We start from the raw sequence: 17,908 nt of genomic DNA, 5'->3' as shown, positions 1-17,908 counted from the left end.
ACCGCTTTAGTGCCACTCTGAAAAACACAATAGGTCAGTTTAATGCCACTTTTTTTAAAGAACTACGAGCCCTGTTCCATATATCATAATAATACACTAATTAGCTTCACTGTAGTCAGACCTAATGTGTTTACTGTGGTGTAAAAAAAGTGTTTTGTGTGTGTGTTTACATGCACTGGGGGGCGAGTTGTTTCTAGAAATCATATCAGCAAAACATACAATGTGGAGATTCCATGTAAAACATTTCCCTCTTTTCCCTCAGGGAGAGGGCTACTGGAAAGTTGCACTGTTTGCACTTCAAGCGCCTTCATTAGCATTATGTAAAGTTAGTAACAAAAGGTCGGCCTTTTGAAGCGCTTGATTTGCAAACTTTGTCCTGCAGTGAGTGACAGATACTTGTCCAAGCCTTGCTGAAAGTTCATCACTGGTGCTTCTGATAGGAACCTCCCCACGTGACAGCCTTTACAGTGTGCTGGGATAATATTTACTTCCTCCGCGAGGCAAGCTCTAGTAGTACAGTAAGTGATCTCCAGATGCAAGCAGGCTTCTGCTTTGCAGAGTGCAAGATAGGGGCACAGAAAGAGAGAGGGATGAATTCTTACTTAGAGTATATTTCCAGTGGCAATGTTCTAGCCTTCTCTCCCAAGTTCTGTCATTCAGATCATCGTTCAGTTTCTTTACAGTCTTATGCCTATGGAGGAGATAACTGTACAACCTTGCAGAGAGATATGCAACCATCAACTCATCACCGTCCTTTTCACCGAACCGTACCTTCACCTTTTGCTCCAGGAGGCCTTGAGTTTTCTTACGATTCCCATCCACCTGCGGAATGTAATTTGCCTTATGGTTCAGGGTACGAGTTCAGATACGGATCCGGTTGTCAAGATGGAGACACCAGCGGGGGACTGAGTTCGTATTCTCCGTCTTCTGTTTACTCGGGAAATGGATCCATTCCGTTCGGTGAACACGTTGATTACAGTTCAGCCATCAGCGAGCTGGACCAGTTTGCACACTTTAATAAAAAGCATCAAGACTGTTATACAGGGATATACCCAAACTCTTCACTTCCTCAAGGTTGCCACCTTGCACTTGATTCTGCGCCTGATGACGCGCTTGGACATATGTTCGAGTGGATGAAGGTTAAAAGAAACCCTCCCAAAACAAGTAAGGCCTCACATTTCCTTACTTTTTCATTATTTTTTTTCATTATAATTTTGGAATTCGGATACCGATGGAGAAATTGTTGCTATTGTAAGACAACTTGTGCAGCCCTACGGTTATTGTATTTGCTTAAAAAATATATGCATGTAAAAGTTTGTAGTACAGCGTGCATACTTGGAAGGTAATTCTCGGCGTTATTCTTTAATGCCAAGCAGGTTTTTGAAACGTTAATGTACTGATGGTGTTGAAATACACACCTTACAACAAAAAATGGCATCACTAAAAGAATGCAGTTTTAAGGAAAATGTTGCAATATATTGTTTGTTGTGTGGGAATGCTTTGGGGGTGTCGTCCACTCCCTGAATAAGTTCTTTAGACTGTGGAAGCCAAGCAAGGTTTTGATCAATCCTCAGATTACCTTGAAAATAAATTATATTATGTGTTCCCGGATTAACGATTGCATTTATTTATGTAGTCATGTATGTATGCATGTATTTATTTATTTATTTATTTTGCAGATAAACAAACAGAATATGGAACATACGGCCCTTCAAGCACAATGCGTACAAATTTCACTACAAAACAACTCACAGAACTGGAAAAGGAATTTCATTTCAATAAATACTTGACAAGAGCAAGGCGAGTAGAAATTGCAAACTCGCTTCACCTCAGTGAGACACAGGTTAAAATCTGGTTTCAAAACAGAAGGATGAAACAAAAGAAAAGGGAACGAGAAGGCTTTCTAACTAGCACTTCACCTAAGAGTTCAACTAAGCATTCACCTACGTCAGCTGTTCAGTCAAGAGACACTTCCCCAATTCCTTCCCCGTTAACAGAGAATCCCAAAGAAGCATAAAATGGCAAATACCTACTGCTGTACACATGTGTCTTCGTACTCTATTTGATAGGATAAAAAAGGGATAAAAACACCAAAGAGTATCTGCATTGCAGAATGTTAAAAATTTCAGGTGTCTGAAACAAAATACAGGGAATTTGGTGTACCTCTAATACGAATGGATTTATATAAAGAAAGCATTTTCTGTTTGCACTGTCAAAGTTTTTATATATTTTATTAGCATCTGTTGTGTTTTATCAATTGTTTCCAAGTATTGTCTGTTGTACAAAGCCTTCGAGACTCAACAGGTTTAATTCAATACTTGTGTGGGTTTTTAAAGTGTGATGCAAAAATCAAATCAGGGCAGCTTAAACTATATTTATACAAGTTATGCTTGAACATCGTAGTGGTACTATGTGTCTCTGTTGTGTGTGTGTGTGTGCGCGCGCAACACAGGTACACGCAAATATTATATTGTTACCTTCCCGTGTATGAAAACTGCATAACATATGAGCGCCATAAGATAAGCGTGGATGTGGAACCGTTAACAAAAAAGTTTGTTTTGTCTCTGCATCAAACCGCAGGATTTGGCAAACATTTCAATCTCCATACTTTCAGCGGATATCCCTGTGGACTTAGCAATAGTTGGAAGGATAAAGTGTCTTGCTCATTTAAGAAGTCAAAGGCTTATGTATGCACTATGTATAGACAAGTTGTCATCATGTCAGTTATAAAGAAAAAAAGTTTAAGGTTACCACAAGATGTTGTATTATTTATTACAGATCAAGACAGGTTTTGTGGAATTACCCAAACGGTTGCAATGCTTTGGACTTTTTTCATTCCTAGACCCATTTGGGGATACTAGTGATAAGGGGGCAATCTATCAGGGATGTTTTCCACAGAGGGAAAACAGTTCAGTTCCAGTACTGTGTTAAATAATTCAGCCCCTCGTGAATGCAGAGGTTCAAGAAAAAAAGAGGCTTTTTGATGCTCTATTTTAATCACCAGTGTGAATGTAATTTATGCACAATGATTACTGACGGTGGATAAATAAGCCATATAAGCTGTTTTGTAACAAGGTGCCTAAATGTTGCATTCGGTATGTTTAATGTTTTACTTAAAGCATCAGGGATTTGTGTTCTATTTATTTTCTGTGACAAAACGCTGCATGGCAGCTGCAAACTGTTAAAACGTTACATTGCTGTTTCGGTCTGTTGTGTTGCATTTTTACATTTTTTTACACTGAAATAAATTCAAAACTATAATAATGTACTATCTCTGGGTGTTCTGTACTAGTTGCACACGAGGTACTTGAAAGAAATAAGTGGCTAATTAAATATTAGATTCAGTGGATATGACGTTTTACAGTGTACCTGGAAACAAAGTACTTCGAGTGTGTCTGTGCTGAGAGTGAATTTATAGATTATGGTGTCAGCAGAACATCTCCAACAAAAAAAATCAGTGTGTTGATGGGCTCTGACACCGTAACACGCCCAGTGATTGGTTTCACTCAATCAAAAATGCATCAGCGTGTTTATGTTTAAAAATCGCATACATGCTTAACTTGTACAACTTTTAACACCTTAAAGTGTGTGTGTGTGTGCGCGTGCATGCGCTGAGGTAAGACAGGCATAGTATACGACCAACCTCATGTACCAGCAGACATGCTTGCTGGGCACATGGGGGTGTTTAAAACAGGACACTCATCCCACTATAGTGTAGATACCCTGATGTCTACAACAAAACACATTTTCAGTCTTCTAAAAATACGTATTTCTTAACGCAATGTGTGCACTCCTACATGTTAAGCTTGTGTTTACAAAAAGCGGAACTTGACGAACAAGGTAATATAAAGGTGGCAAAATTCACGTCACTAGGGTGGGACCAGCATAATATTAGATGAAACACGCTTTCAGCGATGGGGGTTACAAGTGCAATGCTTACTCTGAAGATTTTGTTTAAATGACCTAAACACGAAGTTGGTACACTTTTTTTGTTAATGAGCACGTTTTTCTGTAAAATGGTGCTGGAGTACATTTCCGGTTTATTGCTTCGTATTAATTAATTAAAATATGTAGCTAAAACAGCAGTCAAAGATAAGGTTCTACAAAATATGCAGCAAATAAATGAAAAGCCCCCCTCTCCCAGGAGGCTTAGGATATCTCCAAACCACTTAAAATAAAGGAGGGAGGTTTATGTGCTCCATATCACCAGACCATTTAAAAGGAAGGAACAGCTGCATCTGTCATTGTATGAAATACAAAGATTAAGTGGGATCAAGGGTGTAATGTTACACTTCCATATAAACTTGAGAATATTGGGATTTATCAAGTAAAGTTCACGCGGTGAGTAAATATCCTTGGTGTCACTTGCACTTGAGTTTCAAACTTTGAACCCGATTTAACAACTGGAAATAACTATTATGAAAAATGGGTCAGACTGGTTCTTCAGATGGCTTATCTAAACGTATGGTAGTACTCTGCATTCAATTTAGTAACCTGTTTATTTAATGAATCAAAATATACATTTTTAACTGAATGAACATAATTTTGATCAATGATATCCAACATTTCATAAGTCAGAATGTAATAAACGTGGTGAACAAGTGAGATGACTTTTTGGCCATGTCTTTACCAAAGAAGACAAGCTCGGGGATCGCTGCCAAGATTCAGAAGTCATTGCATGGTGTCAGTAGCACAAACAACTTTCTAGATTTCAACAAAATAAAAAAAATATCAGATTTCATGGAAATTTTACTAAGTATGTGATTAACAAATATGTCAGAAATTAACGTGAAATGAACACAAATATTCATTACTCTTCTGAAAAATCATCATTATGGATAAGAAAAGCAAATTTACATCAGGATAGCAAAGTAAAAAGTTAAAGGACTGTAGCGGAAAAGGGAAACAAAACAATAGCTATAGGTAACACAAACATGTAGAATGACACATTAACATAGGAGCAGGTAACATGGTTAAAGACTGCAAAGGTAGAAAGGAAAACCTGTCAAAGTAAGTAAAAAGGGACATGTTTGACTGCTGTGTAACTCTGAGACACCAGTGCCCCGTCACCGTCAGACCTATCATGTGTTATTTGGCATAGCCCAGCGTTTTTACCCCCTCAGATTTAGCATTTCTCCTACATTTATAATATCAATCGTAAATTCAGACTTGCTTATGAGTACATTAAATTCACTGCTGATAACTGTATAAAGGCAAGTAGATAAAGGCTTTTTATTATGAAAATAAGAAAGCGCTCCTCTTTCTGACTCTGTTTTTAAAGGTCAGTGTGCCTTAATTTTTATTGGTCTGAGATTGAGAAGCACGGTTCCATCAATGTCCTGGAAATGACCGGGTAAAAACTATACAGCAGCATTTCTTGAAAAAAAAAATAATAACAAAATGATAGCGATATCGTTTAATGTTATGCCATGGACCCTTGTGGAGCACGTAATTTGCTCCTACTTAACAACGGTAATAGTTTCTTCTCAGTACTTTGTTGTCTCTTGCGTCGTCATTAGTCAAGGTTATTTGAATATTTTATTTTCTTTCTAATTACCACTTATCCTCTGCACAAGCTCTCAAACAACACTCAGGTATAGCTATACCATACATATCAGGTTGTAAACATAACTTTGGATTAAATTAGGAGGAGCAATTTTGGTTCCAGTGTTTTGTTTTCTGGTAGATATGTGTCTTCATTTCTATTTGATTATGGTGTGACCTGGTCTGTACACACACACACACACACACACACACACACACACACACACCATTTCAGGTCTCACACAGATCTAATGTAATCACCTTAGTAAAGAGAAGAAAATATCAATAACAACAGAAATGGAATTTAATGCTCAACCTAACAAAAGGCGCTGGTCATAGTAGAAACGTCAAACGACCAGGTGGACTAACTTATTCAGTGCAAGTTTTCAAAGTGGACATTTCTAATGTGTCAACAAGTGTGTTTAACAAACCAATGAAGTGGCCTATTAGTGCAGTATTACAGTGGGGAGTTTTTCAATCTACAGAAAATGCAAAGATGGTCATGCACTCATTCATGTCCACATTGCATGAGCAGCCGAATTGGTAAGAATTGGGCCTCATTAGCAACTGCGATGTCAGCAGTGAGTGGTCTGTTTCACTGATGACTGCTTGTGGCAGTGTTCGGGGATGTGTTTTTGTGAGTGCTGGGATGCTCACAGTAAATAATGTCCTTGTGGGTATTCAGGGCTGAGTACTGATTGGTTGTTGAGTTTTATTTCTTATTATTAAAGTTTTTGTTTTATTGATTGAGAATATTCAAAGGGACTTAACACATTTATACGTATTTAGGCAGAAAAGTCCCACACTAATACAATACAGACAGTAAAACGTGCAAGAAATTACATGGTTTGCAATAATTATACAATAAACTGCATCAGTAACATGCTATTTGCACATTAATGTATACCGTAATCAGTGCAGTCAGGCATACACCCTATTGTATATAGACAGTTAGACAGTCAGAAAGGCAACTATATATAAATAACTATCTGATTATGAATAAGCTTGTCATAGAGGTGAAAGAAAAAAATCTTGAAAGTAATTGAATGTAGAGCATTTGCACTGGATTTGCCTGACGTTGGAAGCAATGCGAGATTTTGTTGTAAAACAGTTAAACGTAGACAGACAATGTGCTGATTGTGGGAGAGGGCTGAACGTCTTCGGGTGAGTTAAAATGAAGCTGATGAAAACATGAAAGGCAAGAGAGTACGTGAGCCCATTGATAGCAGAGGGGTATAGGAAAGTGTGAGGGTGTAGCACAGAGAAGGAAAACTGACTTGGAAATAAAACTCGTGATGAAAGACTTGAGGAGTTAGGAAAAGTCAAGGGCAATGAGAGTACAGTAACAGCCCCAAAAGAGGCCACTGCAGATCACCAGATAGAGCAATGACACACCAATGCTAAAATGAAAGGTTGGTGAAGAAGAAATTGGTTTAATTATTGGTGTATTGGGTGGAGATAAAGCGGTGGCAAAAGATACGGATACGGTAAAGTATAATAAGCAAAATATAGAAGCAGATAAATCAAACAGATGAAACAATAGACTAGAAGCGTAGGAGGCATTAAGGAAGGAAAACGTTAAGTAAAAGTACAGGCAGGTACATTTTTATGGGCAATGTCTTCCAGAGTAAGGTGACTACATTTACTAGTGATAAATGAATAATTGTGATATTCTTGAAAATTATTTGACTTTGAGACTGGCATTGGAAGCAACAACATTGCAATACTCCTGGAAGAACTAAATCCTTCTGATTACTTTATGCCTTTTTGATCAGCCGTTTATTGTGCCTTTTTGGTCTTTCGTTTTCCTACACTATACTTCTCATTGACTTATTGTATTTTAGGCGTCATTCCTATTGCATGTAACCTATACTGATACAGTTGTGGAATAATCCATGTGACTGAATTGTTAAGATTGGTGCACGGAGAATAGGGGGGCAACAATCCACATGACTGGGGTGTTAAGGCTGATGCACAAGAAAATTTGACAATTAGTGTCAGCGGGGACTCACAACATATTAACTGTGTAACTTAAGGGACTTCGAAAATCAATCAATCAGCAGAACGTGAGAAGTTAACTCCTCAAATATCATGCATGTGTTTTGGTCCATAAGACACTGATAGAGCTAGGAAACAGCGGGTATAATATTGGTGGGCATAATATATGCCATCATAGCTATCAACCAATCAGGGATAAATATCAACAGGATTAGGGACAAATCCAGAAATAATCAGGGATACTTTTAAAATGTTAGTACTACTAACCTGAAATACTGATATAATAAGAGAGTGTGAATTAATATACATTTTCTGAAGTAAAAGAAGATGTATAACTCCAATTATTGTCATAATTTAATAAGTGTAATTCAGCATCTTTCCCCAAAAAGTCACCAGTTGTAGGAGGTATTTAGAGGGGCAGAGCATGCCACCGTGGTAATAGAACCAGTCCTACTTAAATAAAGTAGGACTGGAATAGAAAAACATGTTTTAGTATGCTGGTTTTCTGGAGAGTAGTAGTAGTGTTTCATCTTCACTGTCAATGATTAATATTACTTTCTGATATATGTGCTTTAACAACCACGGTGGTGCAGTGGTTAACATTTTCGCCTCACAGCAAGAGGTTCTCCGGTTTAATCCATGGCTGGGGGGTCCTTCTGTGTGGAGTCTGCATGTCCTCCCTGTGGTCGCGTGGGTTTCCTCCGGGTGCTCCGGTTTCCTCCCACATCCCAAAGACATGCTGTAGGTGAACTGGATACTCTAAATTGGCCCTAGGTGTGTGCGTGTGTGTTCCTTCCGTGGAAGGTTGGGCGCCGGGCTGGCAACTCGACACCGTAAAACTCCACTGCCAATCATGAGCGGACAGGGGATCCGCTGTGGCGACCCCTAACCGGGAAAAGCCGAAAGAAGAAGATTGGGGGGGGGGGGCATGCTGATGTAATTTTGCCTTTTGCGAAGGCATCTTTACGTAATGCATTCTATGTGCTCATATGTTAAAGGCTTGGTATAACAAGGAAAGGCGCATAGAAACATCAGGAATCAGTATTTCTGAACAGCCATGAAGACAGTTATCTATTTATTTACTTACTTATTTTTGGCACACTTTGATTTTTGTTGGGTCCAGAGAACGTTCCAAACGGTTTCTATGAATATATCATTTATGCTGTAGCAATCGCAGACTATGGCATTGGAAATATAAAGATACACACTGGTCTAAAACTGTATTTTATGCGTGGATCAAGTCTCCACACCTAATTAAACTAATATAATCAATTCAAAGGTCAACGTTACGCAGAGAAAAGATTAACTTTTTCGCCCTGCTGTGTTTATGGTATTATTTTCAGCCTTTTCTATGCCCGCAGTTCTGTCACGCGTAAATTGTACGTATCTAGGTCTTGTGCAATTTCCAGAACATATATGAACGGTGCTTTTCTATTTCGGCCAGATATATTTTGAAAATTAATTACTTTTGTAAAAGCCCGGCATATTTTGGCTGCAGGTCCCCCCCCCCACCTTAACTCACTTTCGTTTTCAAGCTTCCCATTCACCTGTTAATAAAGCACAGAGACGTAACCTGTCGCGATAACCACGTGAGGAAAGAGCTGTTGTGACTCCAAAACAAATAACACGAGATTTGAGTAAGAGACAAAACAGTGTGAAGTAAGACTGCAGAGTGTTATGCAAACTAGAAATAAAACAGGGATTACTTAAAACACGTTTTTTATGTGGACCTCAAATAGTCAGAATAAAGTAGAGGGAATGCAAAGTCTGCAGAGGAAAGTTGTTCTCCTTGACTCTATCTCACTTTGGATTTTGTTTGTTTATTTGTTTGTTTGCTTGCTTATTTATTTATTTATTTATTTTGCTGGACTTCTCCAATATAAACGTGCTTAATACAGTCAGACATACATATACTTACCAAAATAATTAGTCATCCTTCAGTTTCCTCATACTTCCATACATACCCAACAACATAGAAAGGCTAAAAGAGAATGTGTACCAAATACGCAACAACATAGAAAGGCAGAAATGAAAAGTATACTATTTCAGTTTTCAGACAACTCGCGAACACTCTTTAGGCGAGCAAAAAATACAAAGAAAAAATTGATAAACTGGAAGGATTGGCTTGAGCAGGGCACAGCGTCCATGCAATGTGGCAAACTTGTGGAAGTTGGCATGGATGCTGGGCTGCATTAAACAAGTTACTGCAGTAGGGAAATGGAAGTAGTTATAACATTGTACAGGTCATTGATGATGCTTCAGTTCATTTAGAGAACTTTTACAAAAATTGCACATTATATTTGAAGGAAACTTAAAACAGATGGAGATAAAGACAGAGACTATACCAACGTATAAGCAGGATCGAAAAGAGAAGAAAATGTGAGAGAACCCACTTCAAGACAAGGTTTAGTGCTTGATTGCGTAAAAATACTCTGCCTTTCATACCCCTCAACTGTGCAGATTTACCCAGAATGCCCAGATTTTGCCTCATATTTTTGATCTGTTCCTCCTAAAATTTGTGGTTTTCCGACACTGGGTTGATCCGAGGATTGAAGTCACTAAATAATGACATACACTTGAGTTTCAGGCTTCAAAGCCTTCAGAAATGTATGTTAAACACAACCCATGTTACTCTAACAACTTTCTAAGTTTATAAGAGCAATATTTACAATCTGTCCCTATTTTCTGGGTCTTTGTCCCCTCATTTTGTCAGACTTTGTCCAGATTTCTTGCGCTAACAGGGAGGGGTATGGCCGTGGTTATGGAGTAGGCATTAGTAAAACAGTTTCGCAATCATTTGTTCTTAATGAATGTTAGTTAATATTTAGAGCTCATTCTCGCATAATCATCACGCTTTCTTTGAAGTCAATTTTCTTGAATTACTTATTTTTACCTTTTTACATTAGTATGGATGTTGCCCCTACCACCCACCTACATTTTAAAAATGTACTCAGCTCTCAAAAATGCTATCCCCATACATTTGTTCCTATAAAAGCTGTTTTTAGTGGCATATTCCTTTCACACAGGCATTTTTGTCTACTTATGCACTCTAAATATTTGTTTGCATAGCTTTAAACATTCTCTGCTTTTTGGGTGTGTGTTGAAGTTTCCAAGAGATGCTCAGGGAAAAATACTTATTTGAGTACATTGAATATGCCTAGCTACACCTTTGGTATGAATTGGCCCAAAGAGACTTAACCTCCCTAGGGGTAACGCTGTTTATAATCCATAGCTACAAGCAACAGACTTCAAGAGTTAAATAATCGGTTATAAAGAGCATTCAATCATTATAACCATTTTTTTCTTTCCAAACCAATTTGTTTTTGCTTAGTTACACCCATGTTATTAATAGTGGAGGCAGTCCAGTTGAATATAAGCAGCAAATATTGTTGAAATTAGTCACAGCCTATCCCAATGGTCAGTGACTAAGGCAGATAAACCAATCTGGATTGCCAGCCTAGTGTAGCATCCTCATATTGCAAATGATTTCCTAAATTCTTACGCTTCCTTTTCCTCTTACACCCCATCGATAACTACAATTTCTCCTCTGTCCATTTAGTCTCCTGCTCGTTTCCATATTTTTTTCCTCTCATATCTCTGTTATCATCAGTTTTTAAGCTACATTACTACTTGTCTGTCTGTAAATTAATAGTAACCTCAAAACACCTAGTTTGATATTTTCCTGTGGCCATCATGCTATAAATACTTTGACTATTGTTGTATTTTATTTTTCTATTCAGTAATTAGCCAATATATGCCAATTCCTCTTGTTTTTTGTTTTGTGTGTTAAGATGATGTTTTCATATAAGAAATATTTAACAACATGTAAATAAGCTCATATACAGATCATGTGCAACTGAAACGTAGAGCTTTTCTCTCCGGCCCTCCGATGAAAATGGGTTTTAGCCAGTCGGACTTTTCCCGTTGAACAAAGACAAATAGATATAATTATAAAACACACCACGCTCTCTTATGTACTAATCCCTTTCTGAAAACTGGTTGAAATAAACACCACGCTATCTGTAATATGCAACTATCAAAAACATACAATCAGAAATAACCCCTCTTCATATTTCTATTTTAGCATGAATGACGAGCCCTTCATATTCATTGCAAAGCTCGAACGTGGTTGGTTTACTAACAACAAAATACATGCTACTTATAAGGCATAACAGGATATATTATGTGTTTTATGTATTTATGTCGAAGCGTATGTTTGCGCTAATCTTGCGGTAAGTACCAGAGGCCATATTTAATTTCTGAATTAAGCATTTACAATTTTAATTAATCATTTGCCTGAGGAGGAAATAACCGCAACGAGTACACCAGTTTAAAATTATGAAATTACAGGTACATTTACTAAACCAATATGCTACGCTTACGTGCGTGTTTATCTCGCACATAATCCAGTTAGTGCAGCTTGCGGGAAAGGGCTATGATGTATCCAAACAGCTCACAAAGTTATGTAACAACCGGTAACTTGATGCCCACGTGTGTTATTTTAGAGATAACATTGTTACATTCAGCTCTGGTCCTTTGAATGTGTTGTTTTTTTTTTCTTTTCTTTTTCTTTTTGTGCTATCAACAGTACCTAGCTGTTCACACATTTGCCATATTGCCATATTAAAACAAAACAACAATAGCAAACAATGATAATAATAATAATAATTATCGTGCTTTAAAACGCCATTACATTACTCCCAGGTATATAAAACAGCTGGAGTTGTTGTATGTGTGGGTGGGGTGGTAATCATTTAAAACCACCAGCAAAAAACTGAATAAGATGACATCCTTCTTTCATCCAGAGGTGCACAAGATAAACTGTTATATTTATCCTTTAATTGACCGTGTTAGTCTCACTTGGTTAGTAGCTTATTTTCAGGGAAGACCCGAGGCATAGCTCTCATCCAATCTGGGACAAATTTCAACGGAATCAGGGGTAAACCCAGAAAAAAAACAGGGACATTCAGGGACATTTTTGAAAATATTACTGCTTTAACGTGAGATATTGGCAGAATAAAATAATGGTAATTAATACGCATTTTGTGAAGTAAAATAAATATATAACTCATTATTTATTGAGAGTAGTTCACCACCTTTCCTCCAAAAGTCAACAGGCAAAGTTGAAAGGTATGACCCAAGATGGCATTTATACGATTGGATGAAATTTGGCCAGGGTATGAGGGAACTTTCCATCCTCTTTTCGATAGGTGCTGTGGGATTTTTACATCTCCCTGAGCTACTACCAACTCGAGGAGATGGGGTCTCGGTTTACAGTTTTATCCGAAGGAAGGCACACTAGTCTTTCGGAAACCGCAAATTCACTAACTGCAAATTAGGTTCTATTGTTGAAAATTTTCACTATAGTCTAATACAACAACCAATTCGCCTTAGTTTAAGTGTGAAGAATTCATTAAAAATGTAGCTGACACATATTTTTAAGAGAAGAACATCTCTTATTTATTTATGTTTAGGTGGATGTCAATCCTTTTTACATGGTTAGCAAACAAAACGAACAAAAGGAAGTAGGCTGATAGTGTGGATCTAACTCCTACATACCCAATTGACAAATCATTGTGTTTGCACTTTGCAGACAATAATAATACGGTCTGCACGCAAACAATAAACTGCACAACTAACACGACCATACAGACTTAGGGCTTTATTTTAAGACTTTTTTAAAAAAGGGCAAACTCTTTCCCTTCACCTGCGAATACTATGCATCTGATCCTATGGCGTCTACAAAATTCTTTGATGAAAAAACACAGTGCATGCCACATTTGCATTAAAATGGCCAGCAAACTTACTTTAACCCTTCTGTATGCAACAGTTGTAGTATGCAATTGGCTTTTCACATTTTCACGTTCGCTAAAAGACCTGCCGGCCCGCTTACAGCAGGACACAACTGCGTGGGGGGATGTAACAAGGCAGGCTGAGCGACAGAACCCACCCACCTCCCACTTTGAGGTCTGGGTCACAGAAAGTTCATACAAAACAAGCAGAAGAAGACAGCATGAAGTGCAGAACTCCTCAAAGGCCTGGCTTTTGTCACAGTGAATAGACATTGGACTTCCATATTAAAAATACCAGTGCTAAATCACGATAACCCTCATTTTATAACCATAAGCGTCGATTGGTGAAATTTTTATTTTATGGTCAAAGCTACAGCTCCATAAATCTTTTTGCTAAGAAGACCCCACACACACACACAAGTACATCTAAAACAAGAATAAACTTTGCGTTGCCTAATAAGCCAGATAAAATCACAGTTGCACCCCACCAAACCCATTACTTTTTAAGAAAATGCAACGTTCTCTGTAGTAATTCAGCTTTACTAATTAATGTCCTCTGGCTGTTGTTGCTCTTCTTTCGGCTTTTCCGGTTAGGAGTCGCCACAGCGGAACTCCGGTCCGCTAATGATTGGCAGTAGATTTTTACGGTGCCGAGGTGCCAGCCCGACGCCCAATCTTCAACGAAGGCACGCCCATTCACGCATGTCTTTCGAACGCCACTCGACCGCGGGGAGGACATGCGGATTCAAACTCCCTTCCCTGCCGTTGTATTCCCGCGTCTTTCCTCAAACTTCTTTATTAAATGTCACATAATTATCCCCCATCAAAGGGTGAAAATGGTAGTTTTTCCAGAAACAAACACTCAAATTCCTAAACAGCAACCCGACGTATATTTGTTACCAGGCTACATCAGCTGCGCTACATATGCACCTCAACAGTTTCACTACGAGGTACATCAGGCTTTACTATTTATCTGCAAAACTAAGAACAAAAGTCAAACGTAATTAGGGACAAAGGCTTAGACTCAGGGACTCTTTTATATATACCCGCAACTGTCCCCAAGTTTGGAATTTCCCCGATTTTGCCTTAAATTGGCGTCTTTTTCTTTCTTTTTTGTTTTTGAGAAAACGTAGTAGATTAACTTATAAAAAAATCAATTAACTAAGTAATTAACTAAATATTAAAAAATAAAAATCAAAGTTACTGGCTTATTTTACTTTGGAAAATGTACGTTAATTCATGTCTTCTTATTCTGTCAAATTTCTGATAGTGTCAATATTTAAAAAAATATCCCTGATTATTTTAGCTTAGTAAGTGACTGCCTCTCTCTCTCTCTCTCTATACATCTATCTATATATGTATATCTCTCTATATATCTATATATGGGTCTACTTCAGTAGACTGACTGCTCACTTACCCGACACCCAGTTGCCTGAGACGGCAAGACCAACACCTTCAGAAGACCGACATTTGGAAGAACAACGTTTCACATGAGGTAAGTAGCCGCTTGGCCATCCCGATAAAATGAACTAAAGTAAGTAAAACTAAACCCACAGATGTGGGGGGCTTCGCCCCCACATCCCCCTAACTAAACATTCCAAATCAGAGAACGCACTACCGTAGGGGTAAGGGGCAAAGTTCAACAGGATGGCCAAGCGGTTACTTACCTCGCGTGAAATGTCAATGGCCACAATGGTGAACCAACTTCCACGACCTCTGAACTGTGCCTTCACAAAACCTCGAACGCTGATATTCTGAACCGCAAAATCTCACCCCCTTTTTGCCCCATGTTAACACTTGTTTGTAGATGTGGTGCAGTCAGAATTTTCTACGTTCGATGTTTTGTCAGCTTTCTAAGGTTTTGGCAGTACAGTTTTCGCCGAAATGGTTTGGCATTATGCACGTTCGTAGTTGTGGCCATCAACATTATGAAGGCAAACCTCTCTCTCTCTCTCTCTCTATATATATATATATATATATATATATATATATCAATTAAATTATTTCAAAAAGTACATCTGCCGGTCTTGGCGATTCACAAGTCATAAAGTGTTTAGTCGATGGGAGAATACGTGACACTGGAGTTAAGGGATTTTCCCTTTTCCCCAGTGTTGTGTGACCTTGGAATAGGTATACATAATTAGGATGTGGGGGGTGCAACTATAAGGTAATATTCAACAGTAGATTATTACTCTGTAAAGCTTAAATTCATAACAATCAATCATGCTCTTGTTGTCCAAAACATTATACATAATCTTTTCCATTTCACTGTTTTGTATTTGCACCTGTTTGGTTTAGTTAATGAAACCCAAGCTCTGAGAGCAGACCCAGACAGGACATGGAACTAATGGCTTCAGTACTATAAGAGAAAGCCAAACCTGTAAGCCTATTGCTTCACTCTTTTTATTATATGCATTTTGAGTGAAATGATGTCCTTGTTATTGCTATAACCTTGGGGGGAAGAGGGGAGCAAGCAGTTGTTCACAGAGAAGTACCTTAAACTTCATATAGGGATGGCCCATCGGATATATGCAAATTACCCCCACCCCCCAAAAAAACTGAAAGGTTTAAAGTATGTCTGAGTCTTTCTTACAGTTTTTACTGAATGGTTTACTTGTGTAACCTTTTTACACTTTGCTTGGATGCTGACCAGAATATTTTTCAGGCACCTTAATATTTCTGGGCATCAAGTGAGGTTTTAAGCCCTGTGCTTCTAAATCATAGTGAAAAATTTAGTTTTTTGTTCTGCTATGCTCACTGAAAGTTAAAAAAAAAATGAAGTATTTACAGCTAGTGGGTGTGGTTTTATTGGCCTGAATGTACCCATAAGAATTGTAAAAAGACACGGGCATTCAGAAGCCATGTGGCTGAAAGTGGTGTGAGCTTAAGTGGTCATTTGCATGTATCCCATGGGCCTCCACTACGGGAGGTTTAAATTATTACACAGTAAAGACTTTAGCTTGGCAGGGAATATGGATATGGGAACTGAAATAGATTTATTGCAAGCTTTAAGAATGTAGGACCCAGACCATCATAACTGGGAGGCTGTTATTCTAGAGGCTGAGAAGCTATGAGTGAGCTGCAGCTGAAATGGGCCACAAATGCATCAAAAACAGACAATGCCGTGGAAAAGAAAAAGGCTCTAACTTGAGACTGATAAGTGGGCTTGTTTTCCTTTTGGATGCAAGGTGACTTTTCTTACTTCATAGTCCTTTTGGTTTTCCCAGAATAAAGATTTGTCTTTGCCATGGAAATATTTTTGAGTCTATGTACTCATTGGAAATGCAATATCAAGCAGGGAAGTGTTCACCCTGTAGTCATTTCACTGTAATATCAAACTCATGACTGAGTATTATGTGTTGTATCTAACAATCCCAAATTAGGTTAATAAATCAGGACAATAACAGTAAATTAATAACAAGCAAAACTATATGGTATTGTCTTACCTAGAACTGCTGAATCCTTGGTATAAGGGCAGTGGATGCAAAAATGACAGGATGGGCTAACACTCTAAATGAAAACTGGCTAAGGTAATTTGAAATTCATGAAATACAATTTGTTTGGAAGTCATACATGAATAGTTACTTATGTAATGCTGTAAAAGTCGTAGTATGCTTTTTATATTCTCATAGGATTTACTATGGCTAATCACATCTTGTTAGTTTGATGTTTTAGTTTCATTTATTCACATTTTAATGCTAAATTTAACCATGCACTCAAATAAATGTTATAAAATGATATACATACATATTAATATTTCAGGCACAGGCAATAATGTCCTTCTAGCCTACCAATATACCAAAGCAATCATTTCCATACTGTGTCCAAGTTATTTTAAAAAATATCTAAACTGGTGCTTGATATATTATAATTTGTTAGTCTAATCTAGGTGTCAGCTAATCTCTCCAAGAACCAATTAGTACATCTCTCATTCCTATATAATTTCCTACACAGGTTGTCTGAGGATTCTCTACTACTACTCTTTGATAGCCCCTAAATATTCCCCGGGGTAGTTTTCTCTAAATACCCCATATACCTGAATAAGACCTCCTCTTAAATATCTGTATAAAGCAATGTACATGTTCAAATATTTAAATCTTTCATAATAACTTTAATTTTCACATCCCATGGATGCTCTTGCAATATTTCTGATGTATTATTTCCAGGTTACACATGATAGTTTTTTATAAGGTTTCCATATTATTATTCCAAACTCTAGTTTGAATCTAGTATGTCTTACAAACAATGAATTCATCATTTATGATTTCCTAGACTTTATAAATATTTTATGCAGGCTATAGATTTATATCTATCATTGACCAATTGGTTGATGTGAACAGAAAAGCTCAAAGCTGGATCTACCCATACACCCAGGTCCTTAAACAAATCTACAGTTTCAATAATTGTGTGTCTTACTAAATATTCACCCTTCAGTCTATGTCTCTCAAATCCCATATTCTTAGTTTTTGATATATTTATCATCATATTGGAGTATTGGAGCTTTTCTTCCTGGGCCTCTGTTGAAAATGGGATCTTACCCAGTTAGGCTTTCCTGGTAATCAAATGTCAATAAA

At 37.7% G+C, this 17,908-nt stretch overlaps 1 protein-coding gene across 1 annotated transcript; it reads left to right on the top strand.

Annotated features, from left to right (window-relative positions):
- Positions 1-476: 476 nt before the first annotated feature.
- On the top strand, positions 477-3,236 carry HOXD1 (homeobox D1). Its single transcript, XM_044075433.1, has 2 exons — positions 477-1,164; positions 1,680-3,236. Exons 1-2 carry the CDS (start codon positions 534-536, stop codon positions 2,015-2,017), a joined length of 969 nt encoding a protein of 322 aa, XP_043931368.1. The 5' UTR covers positions 477-533; the 3' UTR covers positions 2,018-3,236.
- The last annotated feature ends 14,672 nt before the right edge of the window (positions 3,237-17,908 follow it).

This window comes from Protopterus annectens, chromosome 6.part1 (assembly GCF_019279795.1).
Source record: "Protopterus annectens isolate FY-2018-M chromosome 6.part1, PAN1.0, whole genome shotgun sequence".
Lineage (NCBI taxonomy): Eukaryota > Metazoa > Chordata > Ceratodontiformes > Protopteridae > Protopterus > Protopterus annectens.
The sequence above is the reverse complement of the archived record's forward strand: the minus strand, read 5'-3'. Positions and strand labels throughout refer to the sequence as shown.

Coding starts and splice junctions, on each gene's coding strand:
- HOXD1 (XM_044075433.1), top strand. CDS start 534: ATGCAAGCAGGCTTCTGCTTTGCAGAGTGCAAGATAGGGGCACAGAAA. Junction 1,165..1,679: donor AAGAAACCCTCCCAAAACAA/GTAAGGCCTCAC, acceptor TTTATTTTGCAG/ATAAACAAACAGAATATGGA.